General features: G+C 30.7%; 1 protein-coding gene across 1 annotated transcript; it reads right to left on the bottom strand.

Moving 5' to 3' along the window:
- Nucleotides 1–4,229: 4,229 nt before the first annotated feature.
- Nucleotides 4,230–5,848, bottom strand: LOC7487401 (aspartic proteinase PCS1). Its single transcript, XM_002305850.4, has one exon. The coding sequence runs from the start codon at nt 5,801–5,803 to the stop codon at nt 4,463–4,465; it is 1,341 nt and encodes a 446-aa protein (XP_002305886.3). The 5' UTR covers nt 5,804–5,848; the 3' UTR covers nt 4,230–4,462.
- Between the last annotated feature and the right edge of the window lie 12,195 nt (nt 5,849–18,043).

Here is an 18,043-nt window from a genome sequence, read left to right as displayed (position 1 = left end):
CTCGTTTTGTTTGCTTCCAAAACATAGATAATTATGCTTTCTCTGTCTTAATTACGACTAAACACCTTTTAAATCTCTTCGAATTGCTCCCACGACTTTAGCTCTTAAGCCATGTTTTACTTTCCGACTTCTTTGGTTAAAAATGATTAAAGGAAGACACACCACCTCCTCCTATGTGATGCGACAAGAGAGTATTTTGCATTTCAAAGAGTGTTTTATTAAATTTCAATTTATTCTTTTAGTTTAAACTTAATTTTTATCATATATTTTTTAATTATTTTAATGTGTTGTGTGTTAAAAATAATTTTTTTTAAAAATAATAATATTTTAATATATTTCTAAAAAACAATACTTAAAAAAAAATCAAAATACCACATAATAGAAGTTAAGTCCCTCGGGTCTTGCACTGTTAAAGAATTGCAGCTCACGTTAATAATGGTTAAATTGGAAATCATAGCATGCAAATTATGGATTAGAAAGATGAAAAAAGGCATAGTTATTCCTATTGGTTTTTTTGGACAGTAAAAATTTATTCACATTAGTTTATATGTTAATTAAAATTAAGTAATTTTTTTCAATAATTTAGTATATTTTTTTAAAAATTAATACTTTTTTTTAAACAACCTTGACCACGAAAACAATCTTTTAAAATTAGTAATTTCAATTATTGACTTGATGACATGGATAATAAAAACAACTTGGCTTTCGTTATTATGATCGGATGATTCATTATATCTTAATTTAAAACTTAGTTTAAAATTTATAATCTTTGACCATCATGTGACAAATTATTTCCATATTTTATCCTTATGCCTGTGTGGGTGAAGAGTTGGGTCACTCTATCATGTTCTTTGTTTATTATTATTATTATTATTATTATTATTAAAAAGCATGCTTTAAAAATTGAGAAGATCCCCCTTTGTTCTCGTATATTGGCTAATTTAATGGTGGAGGTTGAAGCCATTTAGCATCAAATCTAGTTAAAATCTTCCATTTCCGAGCCAAGATAAGAACATGAAAGCAAGCATGATTGAGTTTCAAAACAAACAAGTACACAAGTGGAAAAAAAATTGTTTTATGAGAAAAAATCAATACTTATATCCTTCGTTCATGATCATTAATTGATATTAGTAAGCAGAAAAAATCAAATTAAAAACTACAAAACAAGAGCATACCTCGTTACCCTCAAAACTTACAGAACAGAACTTATATCCTGCTGTTCATGAACATCAATATTAAAAAGTAGAAAAAAATCAAATTGAAAACTACACAACGAGCATGCCTCGCTACCCTCGTCCACTTTACAATCTGAGCCACCATGGAAAGGTTACCTCCAAGCTTCTTTAGTCACGAAAGAAAAAGAAAACAATGGGACAGGCATGCAGTTGTCACTTCTTATGCATAGATTCTACAAATGCATCATGAATCTGTCCATGCCAATGTTGTAAGAACCACTTTGGGTTGCTTTTCTTCAAAAGAAAAGGAACAATCCACTTGAAGGAGTAGGAAGGGATCGAAATATTCAATGGTTAAACTTAAAAGTGAATTAGGTTAACCGACAAATCATAATTTACCAATGATACATGATACAAGTGGCCATGCGGAGAGGTTAAAAAGTGTGAGAAAAAAATAGTTATTATATTTTTGGGAATTGATTTTTTACTGATGAGAGGATTAAAATAACCTTCCCCGACTTTCTTACTAGTTTATATCTCTAAGGATGATGGCTATGGCCAAGATATCAATGAGGAAAAAGACAGCAGGAATATTGTTTAATCATCCGCACGCAAATCACCATTTGTAATCTCTAGCTCTCGCAAATTTGCAGAAAATGTAGTTGCATCTCTTGTTTAGTTACTTTGTAGTTCATGTTAATATTGTTTTATCTTTTTGTGTTGGCTCGACTAAATTTAAATTATATTTATTAAATTAACTAAATCATTAATTAAAAACGTAATTAATTTCATTAAATTTTATCAAATTAACATCTTAATTATTCCATTTAATTAAAAAATCAACTCAAACTTTAAATTCCAAGCTTTCTAAATTAATCGATCAAACTCATCTATCAAAGTGTTGAGGTTATGGCAATAGTCTTTTCCTTTGTTTTTATCTTAATTAATCAACAAATACTATATATATTTTAGTATCTTAGATAAAATTATTTTAAAAAATATATTTATTTAAAAATATATTAAAATTTATTTTTAATATCAGCATAATAAAACAATCAAAAAATAATTTAAAAAATAATTTAAAATAAAAAAATAAAATTTAATAAAAATCCTGTTCATCTGCAGCCCCAGACCTATCTCATTAACGTGAATGTCGGGAAAACAGGGATTTAGTGTTGTGGTTTGAGTCGGTGAAAGAGTTTGAATAAGCTGTCTTCCACTTGGCATGCACCCACCAACTACGGACCCCACCATCACCTCGTGATAAAATATTTGGACAATTTCATGATCCCTCCATAACTCCAATGTCTTTTCCTTTCTTTTTTCTTCTTTTTTTTACTGGCATTTTTGGATTAATTTTTACATATTACGATTACGTTTATTGATCTAATTGATAAATAAATAAATAAAACATGTTTCTTCATGGCTAAATAAAGATATATGAAATGAAAATTCCAGAAAATTGAATTATAATGCTAGTAAAAAAAAAAAGAAAAAAAGTAAAATACCCTTTTAAGGTTAATCAAACTTTCAGAGATTAACTATCTAGCTTCCTATAAATAAAGTATCTGTTAGGTGTTTTTCCGTAACAACACATGTTCTTACAAATGTTGTACACAACATAGATTGCTAAGATATTTTGTTTTTATTTATTTATTTATTTATCATATATAGCACGATTGTCTAGAACAAACATATCATGCTAGCTTTGCATGTACATGCTGCACATCATCGCCCGTTGTAATCTTTATAATGTTCAAGTTCAAGAATTTTTCAATGTTAAACTATCGTTGGATTCTATAAGTTTACTTGAAAAATTCATAAATTCACATTGGATTAGATTTTGAGTTAAACAAAAAATAATAATAACCTAATTAAATATATTGACCGAGCAAAGTTTTAATACTTCAGTTGATTTAGTGAAGCCCTTCGAATTAAACTAGTAAATTATTTTTAAAAAGATAAAATAATATTATTTTTAAAAAAAATTATTAACTGTGTTGATTTGCTAATCCACGAATTGAACTAGTAATTACTCCAGTAAATTAGATCTTTTTTAGTCAATTTTTAAACTATTCTGATAACTATAAATTAATTATATATACACTTATTTAAATTCAAAGAAATCAGACCCAAATTCTTCATGGAAAAAGAAAAAGAAAAAGGAAGGCACACTTGAAATTAACCCATCACGTAAGTTTTCATAGCATTCTTCTAGATTTGAATGTCCTAGGTACCAGTGACATGAAAACCAGGAATAAGCTGATGTTGTAGATATAAATGGAAAGGGGGGCCATGCCACTTGCTGTTTTAATTTATTTTTTTTTTAGTTTAACGAGGGTGTTCGAGCCAGCTTGCGAGCACCTCGACTAATCCTACGGGCCCTGGAGTTAACGACCATGTAAGCCTCCAGTGGCCATCATATGAGCAACCACATGGTTCGAACCTAAGACCACAGAGGAAACAAACTTCTTGATCCCAAACTCTTACTACCAAACCACCACTCAAATCTTACCAAGAGAAAAGGTGGCAAGCATGGCAAGTGCTAATACGGTGATTACAAAGATTGACTCTTTTTTTTTTTTTACAGAGAAGTAAATAAAATGTTTTATTTATGTATTTCAGTAATAACAAGTAAAATAAAATTACCAGAAGAAGCTATAGAACTTAAAAAATGGAGAGGAAAAAAAAAACATAACAAGACGACGACGATACAGCTTTAAATCGTGAGCTCTATGAATTAACAACAAATGCAGGTGAATACACCCACCTCTTGCCACCTCATCATTTTAAATTTCCATTTTTTCTTCTTCCAAGCACACACACACACGTCATCATTATCTGCTCAGTGTTTTCCATCACCAGGATATCCCAGCATTAATTTGAATCAACTTAGGCAACAAAATTATTGCAAATTGTCTATAAATTGGATTCTATAGTCTATAATTAGTCGTTAAACAATTAACTTGTTAGTATTAATAATTAACAAGATAAAAAAATATTATATTACGATTATAATTATAATAATTGTTAGTATAACTAGGGAGAGCTTAATTCTAAAACATTGAACATTTTACCTTACCACGTACAAACTAAATGGTAGTACAAACATTGCAAACCATTGATATGGGGCCGAAATGTTAGTTTGATGTGGGCCATTGGATCAGGTGAGTACGAAAAGACCGTACTGATATTTTCAATTTGTACAGTGTTGCATTTACTACCTGATTAACTCTCCTGACCCCATTTACATTACATTACAATATCTACCACGTACTAATGTTTTATTACACTGATCTGCTACAATCAGCCTTACCAAAGCCCACTCTACGATTGGCTATATCAAACTCCACCCATAGATTTTGCTGATGAAAATTTCCTATTATATTGCTAGCAGCGCCCAGCATTTCTGACCGTCCGATCCCAACACAATGGACCCCACCACCAACATCTGCTAAAACCCTCCCCTTCTCAATTACTATCTCCACACCCTTGTCAAACTCAAACACCATATTGCCTATCAACCGTCCGATCTCCATCGCATTCCCATCGAAACACATGTCGGATACACCACTATACACGTAGCCCTTTTTCAGTCTTGGCCCCGCTAGTCTCACTACTTCCTCCCTCACCTTATTATAAGCCACATCCACCAAGTAAGTGAACTCGGACCCGGAGTCAATCATGGATTGACCCGCCCCGCTAGGATCAGCCCGGAAGGCTGAAACCGGGATATTTAATTTTTTGTTGCCAATCCTAATTCCTTGCAAGGCGACAGTGTGAGCCAAAGGGTCCAAGTTGGGCATCCGTTGACTTTGGGAAAATGTCAAAAGACTAATATACTGAAACCCAGCTGAATTCGGGTTTTCACCCAAGTAAAACGACCCGGTTGGTGTAAAACCGGGCCGAACTTGCCGGGTGGGTACACAATACGAGAACTTGGTTATTTTAGCTTGGGAAGCGAAGGACAGCCTCCCAAGGTTCATTCCCAAGATACCCTTGTCATCACTTGCATCCTCGGCACAACCTAGGATCAAGGGAGGGGTACTTTGAGACGTAGAAAATGTAATCTTTTCTCTTACAAGGTTACCCTCAGCTAATGTTCCATCAGCATAGAAGTAAGAATAGTGGCACAGACGATTCAGGTCACAGGAAGTTGGTAGGGTAAAGTCAGGGATTCTAGGCTTACAAAGTGGATGATTACATGGTAAAACCGAGAATGAAGAAGACAAAGAAGGATCAAAGACAGTACTAGGTGGGGGTTTCCTAGGAACCTTTTTATGGCACTGAATCCATGACAACTGGCTGCCTGTGTCCAAAATCATTTGCTGAGATTGTGGTGGTGTCCCAATAGGGAGAGACACTAGTAATATCATCGAGTACTTGAATCTTGACCTGTAATTATATGGTGATGCTGCACTTTTGAGTGCTGGGGTTTTCTTGGATTGTGAGATGAAAGAAGAGTAGAAACTTGGAGAGGTTTGTGGAGAACGAGGGAGGGAGGTGAGAGGGAAAGAAAAGGAAAGAGAGTCATTTTTAAGTTCGGTTTCTTGGGTTGAGAGGAAGAGAGAGGTGAAGAGAAGGAGGAGGGGAAGCATGGTTTCTTTGAAAAGAGGAGGAGAGGCCATGGAAGATAGAGAGAGAGAGGGTGGTGTTGGGTTTTGAGTACAGTTTGCGATGGAGGGTTGTATTTATATGCCATGAAAAGGTAGGGATGGGCTGAGTAAAGCCAAAAGAGGAAAATTTTGAAAAATAATAAACGAAAAAAAGAAAAAGAATACGCGTTTTCTTAATTAATTGAGTGGTTAGAGCTATAATGACAATAGAATTGATGCTTCCTTTATTAAGTTGCAGAAGAAGTCTGGCCGTGAAGAAAATATAGTGCAGCCTGCCTCAGTAGAAGCACCAGGTAAAGAAATAAATTGTTGAAGGTCGTCAAGATTACAATTAATTGAAGCTCAAAGGCAGCCCGCAGCAAACGTAATTCTGGCCGCAATTTGTTTTTGTATTTCAAAAAATTTTGATTTTGATTTTTTTTAATTTTAATTTAATATTTTTTTAATGTTTTTCTATTATTTTAATATGCTAATATCAAAAATAATCATTTAAAAATAAAAAAATATTATTTTAATATATTTCTGATAAAAAATACTATATAAAATAACCATTACCATACTATTTTAAAGTACTCGTGAAACTAATTAATAGTGTTTACATTTGATCTTGATATCATGGATTGGTTGATTATATAAGAAGAATAAAGATAGGTATATAAAATAATTTTTTTTTTTTAATTTTGAAATAGAAAGTGAGGCATCTATTTTCTATTTCTTGTTTTTGTTTTTTATTTTAAAATAGTAATTAAATATTAACTAAAAATTATATAAACAAACAAGATTTTCAAAATAACATGCATTTAGTAGAATTGAAAATAATCATTGTAAATTAGTTCTATTTTAGTTTTATGTACTGTTACAATCAGCACTGCTTGGTGTGTTTTTTCCTTAAAAAAAAATAAAGTAACTCTCTACAAAGGGAAGAGAATTTAACCAAAACATATTGAATATTTGATTTTGGATCATCAAAGTTTGGGACCTGGGAAAAATATTTTGTGGTGATATTCTAATGTTTTTATTTTATGGACTTTAGGTCATCAATTTTTTTTTATATGGTTCAAAAAATACTTATGTCATCAGTTATTTTTTTAAGTGTCCGGTACATAAGGTTTTTCAAATAATTTTTTTTATTTTTGATATAAATAAATTAAAACCATTAAAAATCACTAAAATAATATAAATTTAATATTTTTTTTTTAAGTTACAAATACTTAAAAAAAAAAGTTGTGTCAAAGATTTCCTGACACAATAGCTACACCCTGCTATCTGGGCCCTCTAGTTCTTGACCTACTACTATATAACAAAGTCGTGCTTTTTATTTTTTTTCTTCTGCCAATGTAGAAATTACTTCTTGATTTTTATTGTTCTCTCATTTAATTCATTTTTGACAAATAATCACATTCTGATTATTATTTTTTCCCCTTCAAAACAAACATAACTTCACATTGTGATGATAGTGCCCGACAAGGTGTATATATTAAATACTAATAAACCATATAAATTAGTCAAAATCTAATATTAAACTTAATCTAGCTATATAATTAAATTTAGAATTCAACTAACTTGATCCTTGATGTATATTAATTTGCAATCTTGTCGTTCATGTTAAAATTTGATTTGATTTTTTAAATAATATTATTTAATTTTTTTGAAATAAAATTATTTCATTTTAACCGGCTCAAATTAACCTTTTTCAATTCATAATAGGAAAATGAATTAAGTTGAAGTTACTAACTTTAATTTATAGTTTGTAATGTATTGGACATTGATTTGAATAAAAAAAAAAAAAGGGTATTGAAAACGAAAAGATTAATTTATTGCTGGCAATTTGTATCTTTTACGTTCCTTTTATTTTATATTTATAGGAAACTTCTAATACTATAAGAGTAGTAGTTTTCTTTAATCATTAGCCTATGGCGTTGTGATAAAAGTACAAAGCTTGCCCAATATCAAACAAAACCCAAGGCCATCAATCAATGGGGACCCAGCAAGTCAAATTGGCCGAAGAAATTTGGATTTTTAATTAAAATATGAAAAAGATGGTATGAACTCTTGAATAAATGAACAGTTTTTACACATGTAAACATTATATATATAAAAGAGGAGCAGCAAAAAGCAGAAAAAAGATTTCGAATACGAAAAAGAAAAGCCGGCGGCTGAACTTTCCTCTTCTTTTTGTTGTTGTTGTTTCTCATCGAGGACCTACAGAAATTATTACAAAAAAAAAAAAATTAAAATTTAATTTAGGTATCCATTAAGAAAATGTTTTTCTATTATTATTAATGTAAGTGTCCGGGTCAGTTTGCGCACACCTCGACTAATCTCACAGCTCCTGAAGCTAACGACTATATAAGTCTCCAATAACTATCATATTAGCAATCATATGTCTCGAGCATAAGATCACAGGAGAGCAAATCTCTTAGTCTTAGATTCTTATTACGGGGCCACCTACTAGATGATTTGTGTTTTTTTTTACTTGAACTTGTAATGGTAATTGCAAAGTTATATTAACCAGTTAAATTAATTAATTTTACCTTTTTTTTCTTGATTTTTTAAAATTAGCATCTTTGTCAATCTTTTTTAAAACCAATTAACATATTTCAGAAAATAATTAGAAGAAAAATAAAATTAAGAAAGGTGTGTTATTCATTAATTTATACTGTATAGCAATAGATTTTTAAAGTATTTTTTATTAACAAATATTCTTTTTAATATTTTAGATTTTGCAAGTTCCTAATTGCTGATTTCATTTTCTTTTTATCAAGCATTGGATTGTTTCAAACCTTGGAGTAGTATCAAAGACTGTCTTTAATGACTGGAAAGTGGGTGGTGAGCCAGCCTAAGTTGCGAGTCAACACTCAAAACCAGCTGGCCACCATAACAGAGCACTCGAGTCTCAATGGAGCAGCTCATAGGTTGTTGAAAATTGTGGAATAGGCTCAGAACTCCATTAATTTTCAAAACTCCCCGCACGCCTATATTTAATTCATCATTGTATTTGAAGGTTGTTAAACAATACTCTCTCTTTTTTTTTTAAAAAAAAAAAAAAAAGGGGTTAATTTTGCACAAAATAATGCTTCAGAAAGTTTCTTGAATGGATTTCCTTACCAAAAAAAAAAAAAAAAAAAATAGCGATAACCAGCTAGGGCTAGGCTGTGTTGTTCCAAGATATGTGAAATCGATTCTCGAAAAAAGAAACCCAAAATAGAAGTTTGTTTCCCACTAGAAGTGGACTAATTATTTGGAAAAGAAGGGGTTTTTCCCGTTATGTTAAATAAGGGATTTTTAAAAAATAATTATTGGAAATTGATTAAATGAAGAATATATGCCAAAACAATTATTGAAAATTCACTAGATTGAGAAAATATGTCAAATAAAACGGATGATTCACACCGTGTTATGATCATGCATTAAGATGTGAATTTGTTATTAATTATATATCGTGATAAATAAGATATTTATTCTAATTTCATGGATAATTATATTTTTAAAATCACTTATTATTAGGAGTTTTTTTTCATATTAGCATAGTAAAAAAATATATTTTTTAAACCAGTTTAATGTAGAATTAGCACAACCACTAAATTGTGCACATACGTGACGATTAAGTGACGTATGTAGTAAATGGACAACCTATTAAAACATCATACTTTTTTAGTCTCAGTCATTTCAATTCTTTGTCCATCAAAATTAATTCAAGCCACCATTTTAGAGAATCACTAAAATATCAACAATGGCCACAACCAATAGCCAACATAATCAACTAATTTCTATAATAGGTAAATTTATAGTTATAAAAATTAATCACAACACCAAGATAATTCATTACAATAAAGAATATCGATTCAATTACAAATTAATTAAATTACATAGTTAAACATCTAAAAAATTAACTTGTCAATGGACTTGCACCATCAGAACCACAAGCATATCATTATTATGCATGATAAACATTGTCATCCTCCTCTATTGCATTGTCCAAATGCTGAGCCTCCTCAACCTCGTCAAGTGAAGAATAGCACAATGAGAACTAAGTATTGAAAGCACCGCGCACAACATCGTCGGTAATATCACGAACCGCGGTCGCAGTTCTTTAACCCTTGTATATTAGAAAATTCACCTAATATATTAGAAAAGATTATATTATCATTTTTAATATATAAATCATAATTTTATTACATGTTAAAAAAAAACTATTCAATACAAATCAATCTATTATATCTTGGTGCATGAGGTTCATAATTATCCGGATTAAGTGTCAGCTGACGCGGAGTGTCACATGGACGTCTCATAACACACTTTTATAGTGGTGTTATGAATCATCTTGCTATGTTCATATACCATGACATGTAGATATTTAACTCAATAGGCAAATACAACTCTATAAATATGTGATCTCTCTTCACATGCCACAAATTGACATATTGTGCATGAACCACCGCCAATCATCTTCCTCTTTACCTTGACAATTAACAACATGAATGTCATTAAGTGTGTCATCATCATCACATATGTTGTAACACAATCCAAACTAATGCATTACCCGATTAGGGTAATTCACCTCAATTATGACAAAATAGTGAATAAGGGTCACTGCTAACCATAAATCACTTCCCTCTATGCATAATGAAGATGCACTTCCAATCAAATCATCGGTGTACGATGTCCATATGACTTATAAAACCATAAAACATATATATTTTTAACATTCACACCAAAAAATATAGTTAAATAAGAAAATGAATAATTGAGTTCACGTATACCTGGTAAGGGTCATTTGAATCCAACTCGTCCTGATAGAACTCGTAAACTTAGATGGGATTTTGTGTAGAACACTTAGACCTCTCCTTAACCCAACATGTTCAAGACAGTTAAGTTAGATAATTTTTATAGAAAATTTAAATTTAACAACGTGTTCATAATTATTAATACTGAGCTAATTTAAATTCCACCTGATTCCTCAACACACTAAGTTTTTTAATTTATCAAATGAATTGTCCAACCTCAAGCTACATAACTCGGTACTTTCTCTATGATAAATGATATCATTTATCACTATCGATGATTTTACCACTATAATAACATAAAATTCCCACTATAGAAGACATGTACTGTGGAAAATCACAATGTTAATTTTTCAATATATCAAATTATTCAAGTTACATTAAAAAATAACACTAACATAATCAACACAACATAAGTCATTGATTTTTCTTACTAAATAAAACAATATAAACACTTACTTATCTAATTAATCTTCAATTAGGCAAAATCAATAGAAACCCTAACCTAAACCCTAGAATTTCTATCCTAAAACATTCAAAAATTAACCAAGTAAAACAAATAATTAATAGAGAGGAAGGTGAATATACCTCAAATTAGTTAAATGGGGAGCTTTTGGGTGGCGGTGGCGGCTCCAATGGCAGTGAAGGTTGGGAGAACTTTTTAGGTGTCGCAGGTGGATGGTTACAAAGAGAAGCTATGACTAAGAGAGAGAGAGAGAGAGAGAAACAAAGAGAGAAAGGTGACTAAATCACCTTAGAAGAAAATCTTTGAAGTTACAATGAAATGACTAAATCACCATTAAAAGGAAATTTTCTTTAGTTGACGTCTAGGGTCTTTCTTGACTTTTTACTTTTTTTAAGCACAATAAAATGATTAAATTACCTTTAGAAGAAGAAAAAAATAAATTGATGACTAAGGATTTTTTTGTATTTTCATCCTAGTTTTTTTAGTTATAATAAAGTTGGTTGAGTGAAAATTTGGTATTTTAATAAATATAAATAATATTAAAAAACAAAAGTGGTTGACGAGTGCAAAAAATTTATCAACGTGCGGAGAGCCTCCGTCATCTTCGAATGGTGTGTGGGGCACTAAATGTTGCCTTCTGTGACAACTTTTGAATCGTCTTAGCAGCCCCTCCCTCCCTAGGCGGTGCATGTTGCTTATGGACCTCTAGTGTGGCGTTGAGGACCTGCCCCGTTTTATTTTCTCTCTCTTACTCAATTTCAATACATGACCCTTTTACTTTTCTAAGGATCTCTTAAATTTGTTTTTCCTTAATATTTGGTCCATATTCTATTGATTACTATTTGTTTTATTTGAAATAATTTATAAAATTAGATTTTTATTCCTATTTCACCATTCTTCAATTTTTTTTATTTGTCAGATTTGGTCTCCATTCTTTTAATTACTATTTGTTTTATTTGAGATAATTTCTAAAATTAATTTTTCTTTAGTTTTTTTTCTTAACAGATTCGATCTTCATTCTTTTGATTTTTAGTTTTTTTACTCTGATAAATTTTTTAAATTGATATTTTTTTTTATTTCATATTTCAATATTAAATTTACCGGGAATTGAGCTTCTTAATTGAGCTCGGTTCTAAGATTTCATGGGTTATGATTTTAGAAGATTAACCCGGGATTAAGAGATTTGTCAGAGTTTGCTTTGTTTTTTTTTCCAGCTTTATCACTAAAACTTTGATGGGAATTTGTTTAATTTTCACTGATTTTGAAAATAACCTAGGTTATCTTGGGTTTTGTTTTTACTTGTCATTCTTTTCTAAAGTTAGCATTCATTTTGTTTTTGAATTAAATTAAATAAATTAATTAAATATAAGCATGAGAAGAGATACTCACTTCATGATATTTTATTTTGTTTGATTTTTAAGTTGTTGCTTTGACCGTATTTGTGACCTCTTTTTGGGTTGTCATGCAACCTTTAGTAGTGCTATTAAAACCGTCTTGATGAACACTTTTTGGTGGTGAGACGGTGTATATAGTGGAACAACGGTGAGTCTCCAATAATTTTTTTTCTCTTCAGGGTATGATATGAACAACTAATTTTTTAGAATTAATTATTATTATTTTATATTATTATTTATTTATTTAAAAATATTAATGTGGTATAAATATTTTTTTATATTAAAAAATCTTGACCTGGCTAAGGAGTTTCAGGCCGTATCTCCAATTTACCTCTCAAAAGATAACCTTTTCTTTTTCTTTGAGGATTGGCGCAAAAACTAAGCTTAACATCTAACTTTTTTTTTTCCTCTATGTACTTTCTTTAATTTTGGACAACAATACATTAAGCTTTCATATGTAGCTAGCATTACCCTAGCATATTTAGCTAGTTTAATGTTTCTAAAATTATTTTGAAAAATAATCTTGATTAATATACAAAATAATCTAAAAATATTATTTATTATTGAATAAAAACAATATGCTTATTATGATACTAAACAAATTATTAAAAAGAAAAAAAATAATACTCTCGAATTATTTTAACCTTTTACTTGATATATTATATTCTGTTAAGTATATAGTCCTAGGATCATTCTAAAAAAAAAAAAAAAATTATAGTACTAGGATACTTATTTTTGAATTTTTTTTCCTCTTATCATCAAATATATATAAGCCTTTGCTTTGAAATAAATAATTATACTACAATAACACGATTTATCATGTAATAGATAAATTATATGAAAGAATCTTGATTTGTATATCATTCTGATCCTTATTAGAGACGGTAACGAAATACATAAGGTAATTGTAATAAATAAATTATAATAAGGTTCAAACCATATATAATTAGATCACGGATTATTGCCACAAGAAAAGAATCTCATGCATCACATCTTGACTTTTGGTAGGTTCTCTTGTCATCTCTCCCTCTCTCTAGCCCACAACTACCGTAGCCTTATTTCTTGCCTTCGTTTTGTGGAACATGATCATCCAAGTCTGCAGGAATATTTACTAACGTGGTGTAAATTGTGTTTTAAAAAGTTTTAAATTTATTTTTGTTGAAAACAGTTTTTTTTGTTTTTAAATTGTTGTAATATGTTGATATAAAAAATAATTTTTTAAAAATAAAAATAACTTTGTGAAAAACAATTTGAACCGCCACCTCTATCACAATTTCAAACAGACCCTAATAGTCATGAGAACGCTGTTATTAAAACCGATCGGGTTAACATGAGACTGAACTGATTGGTTTGGACAGGTCTAGAATAAGGCTGATTTGTTTATTTACTCGGGCTGGATATTAAAAAAATCAACTTAAAATTAATTTGATTTGACTTAGTTGATTTAACAAGTTATTTTATAACTTGATAGATTTAAATTAAACTTGTGGATGTTTTAAAATAATGTTAATTTTTTAAAAAAATTATTTTGATAGACCAAAATCAATCTATTTAATTTAATTTATAATAATTAAATTAAGTTTAATAACTGTATATCTTACTCGTCATGAAGACTGGGGTATGAAAACATGTAATATTTAACCATGTTAATTATTAATTAAAGAAAAAAATATGGGAATATTCGTCACCTCGTTAATCCTGTGATTTTCCCTTTTGTTTTTTTTTGGTTACCAGACTATTCTTTTGATTAATCTATTTTTAGTGGAGCATCTCTTAACCTAAACATGACTAAATCTTAAATCATGTTGGCGTCCGGAATCTTACAAAAACATACCCACCTCCCATTAATTACCCGACGAAAAAAAAAACATGGATGGATTTGGACCCTTTTTAGAGTTAATAATTAATCTTGCCAGCTACGATAATTTATTAATTATATAATATTTGTCATTATATAGTTTTTAATTAGATTTGGCGAAAATTATCAAAGGGAGTTTGAGAAAATCTTTGCCCATACACAATCATCGATCTTTTGATTGAAATTTGAAGTCGAGCTATGAGCAGTCACCTACGAAGTGGTAGATTGATTCTACTTAACCATTAAATAGAGGTTTTTAATAATCACTAGGGATTTGGGTTTGTAGATTTATTAAATAAAGTTAAATTTACCTCTCAATCAATATATATATAATTAATCATCTAGGCAAAACAAAAATAATATCAATTCTAAATTACTCATGGGCGAGCAAGTCTTTTCATCACTAAACTATGATAAATGAGAATTTAAGGTTTAATCTACCCTTCCTAGACGATTAATTAAGTACTTACACCTCCTCTAGTAATGTCATGTCACTTTTAGCTTTTCCCTGCCATGATTATTAGGAAGCACCACATTCATGTCCCAAGCATTCATCAGATCCAGTGAATCTGAATTGCTTGCTGGCCCAGCCACCGCTCGGTATCAAAGAAACTCAAGGCAATAAATCTCTCCACTAACAATGTATTTGACAGATATTTTGGTAATGCACTCATTATTGTTTAAAATTAATTTCCATGCTTCTCAAACAGCATAACACTTACTGCAATTAATATTATTGTAAATCATGGAAAGTAAATCACTTGATGGTCTCTAAACGGCTTGAAAGGAGAAGGATGATGCTAGAAGGGATAGCTAGCGGGTTGATGCCTTGTGCGATCATAAGAATTAAAATCCTTGTGGATAATGTTTGCTCTTTTCTTGGCTCAAGGGAGTAGCTATTAATTTAGTGGTCCTGTGAATTAAAGGGAAGACCTAATAATGCATTATTTCATCTCTCATTTTGTTTCATATGCATGCATGTGAAAGCAAGACTGTTAGTGAAAAAATAAATAAATAAAATAAAAAAAAACACTAGTCTATCTTCATTCTAAGGAGTCTAATATTTAGAACAAAGAAGAAAACAGTGAAAAGCTGGAAGAAGATGGATACATAATTATAAAACAAACACTTGGCAGAAGCCGAAGCCAAGGGTTGGGTGTGTTGATTCATGGGTTTACGGGTGAATATATATATATAATTCTTGAAATGATATTAATTTAGTGTTTTTTTAAAAATTCAAAACAACACGGCGTGTTTTAGTTATAAATATAAAATCTAGCCAAGTCTGACGGGTTAATTGGTGATCCGGACGACCTAATTAAGATCTTGACTAGGCTTTTAATAGTCTAAACTTGGGCTTGCAATTAGTCCGATAAAACCCGAGTGATCTGCTGTGTCAGCCCGAAACACAAATGAAACCTGACTTCTCTCTTATTTTTTAATAAATTTTAAAAATTTAAAATTAATTTATAAATATTTGGTTTTTAAGAGACATAAAAGACCTCCCTCAACTGTATATAAGACTTTCCACATAATTCTATATGGATCATAAATCGAGGGGGCCAGACGAAGATCGGCAGAGGGGAGATGGTCACGGGATTAGGTTTATACCTGTGGATAGATATAGTTGTAAAGTAAGAAATTTTCACGGCCAATGTTATCATTTTTTTAGTTTAACGTAGGTGTCTGGGCCAGCTTGCGCACACCTCGACTAATCCCACGGGCCCTGAAGTTAACGACCATATAAGCATCCAGTGACCATCATATAAGCAACCACATGGCTCGAACCTGAGAGAGACCAAATAGGAAGGCCAATGTTATCTTAATTAAGTGATCTCCGGCACTGAAAAAATTTTGACACATGAAATGAGACATTAGTGAGTGAAAGGACAACCCTTCACATACTTACTTTTGGGAGGTTGGGGAGAAAAAAAAAACCCTACTTTTGGTCGCTAGCTGTTCTTTCACGGCTGGTTTCACCACCTGGCCATGCATTTGAAAAAATCGTAGCCTCTTCTGTCCCTGTTTTTGTAGAAGAACCGACAGCAACATTCCTTGTCTTGGGATCACACGTGCACACCAAATGCTAATTACACATCTCTAAATGGTGGCAAACTGTCTACAACAATTTGTGGTCTTCCAATGAGTAATTATAATTATTATAAAAAAATATTAAACATTAATTTGAGTGGAAAATACTGTTTGTATGAATAATTAACCATATCAATGTTATTTTCTGCATTCAAGTCCTTTTATTTTTTTTATTGGGTCTTTTTTAATTTGATCATTTTGCTTTTCATTTAACAAATCTCAACATTTTTTAAATTCATATTTTTTTATTGAATTATTTTATTTCTCATACAATAATTATAGTGTAGTTTTGCAAAATTGATACTTAATAAATCATGAAATGATACTTAAAATTATAAACATATAAGATAATATAAGATGAAAGAAATATTAAAAAAACATTAAAATATTTGAGGTGAAAATCTCTATTTATAGTATTTTTTTTCCTTTGTTTTTCTTTCGAGTTAACATCGATTTGGATAAGAAGGGAAAAAAATAATCCATGTCCATTGAATCTTGAAGTGGACAGATCATGACCCTGCAATGAATTCTGGATTGATTTATTTCATAAATTTAAAATTTAAAATAGCTTTTAAATTCAAATAAATATTATCTTTACTAACACTTATTTATTTTTAAAATATTATCTTTTAAAAATAAATAAATAAATAATATCTTTATTGTATTACTATAAAGATAATATTTATTTATTCTCTTAAAATAATTTTACATGACTCATATAATTATTTTAGATGGAGAAGCATGACGGTTTGTCACGCCTTCAATACCATTAATTTAGGAGATCATCTAAAATCAGACATATAGCCTTAGAACTTAGTAATGGTTAAATCCAAATGCTTTTTGCTAGACCCACGTCACCTTGGGCTTGGCTAACTTTTGAACTCAAGTATTTTGGGTCTGACATGTTTGCTACCTTGAGCTTGATTGACCACTAAACCCAAGTTCTTTGGGTCTATCATATTTTCCGGACCCATGCTACCTTGGACTTGACTAACCACCACGCCCAAGTCCTTTGAGTCTGACATGTTTGCCAAACTCATGCTACCTTAGGATTTGCTAACCACCAAGCTCAAGTCCTTTAAGCCTGGCATGCTTGTCGGACCCACGCTACATTGAGCTTGACTGATTGCTAAGCCCGAGTTCTTTGGGTTTAACATGTTTTTCGAACCCACGCTGCCTTGATATTTGCTAACCACCAAGTCCAAGTCCTTTAAGTCTTGCATTTTTGTCGGACCCACGCTACTTGGGCTTGGCTGATCGCTATGCCGAAGTCCTTTGGGTCTGCCATGTTTATTGGACCCACGCTACATTGGGCTTGGCTGACCGCTAAACCCAAGTCCTTTGGGTCTGGCATGATTATTGGACTCACGCTACCTTGGGTTTGGCTGACCACCAAGCCTAAGTCCTTTGAGTTTGTCATGATTGTCAGAGCCATTTTGTTTTTAATTTTTTTTTCTATTTATAAAAATTTATAACAAAAAATATTGACTCGTCAATTATAATTTTACCTTTTAAAAAAGATGAATTGTTCTTGAAGGGTAAAATGATCTTTTCATAAGGTTAATTTGTCATTCTTTATTTATTTGGAGGCAACATTGTCTTTTTCAATTTTTTGTAATAGTTAAATTAATTTATTACCCTTAAAGTTAAAAAAAAAAG

The sequence above is a fragment of the Populus trichocarpa genome, chromosome 4 (genome assembly GCF_000002775.5).
Source record: "Populus trichocarpa isolate Nisqually-1 chromosome 4, P.trichocarpa_v4.1, whole genome shotgun sequence".
Taxonomy (NCBI): domain Eukaryota; kingdom Viridiplantae; phylum Streptophyta; class Magnoliopsida; order Malpighiales; family Salicaceae; genus Populus; species Populus trichocarpa.
The sequence above is the reverse complement of the archived record's forward strand: the minus strand, read 5'-3'. Positions and strand labels throughout refer to the sequence as shown.

Bases quoted from the DNA above. Each gene is read 5' to 3' on its own strand.
- LOC7487401 (XM_002305850.4), bottom strand. From the start codon at position 5,803: ATGGCCTCTCCTCCTCTTTTCAAAGAAACCATGCTTCCCCTCCTCCTT.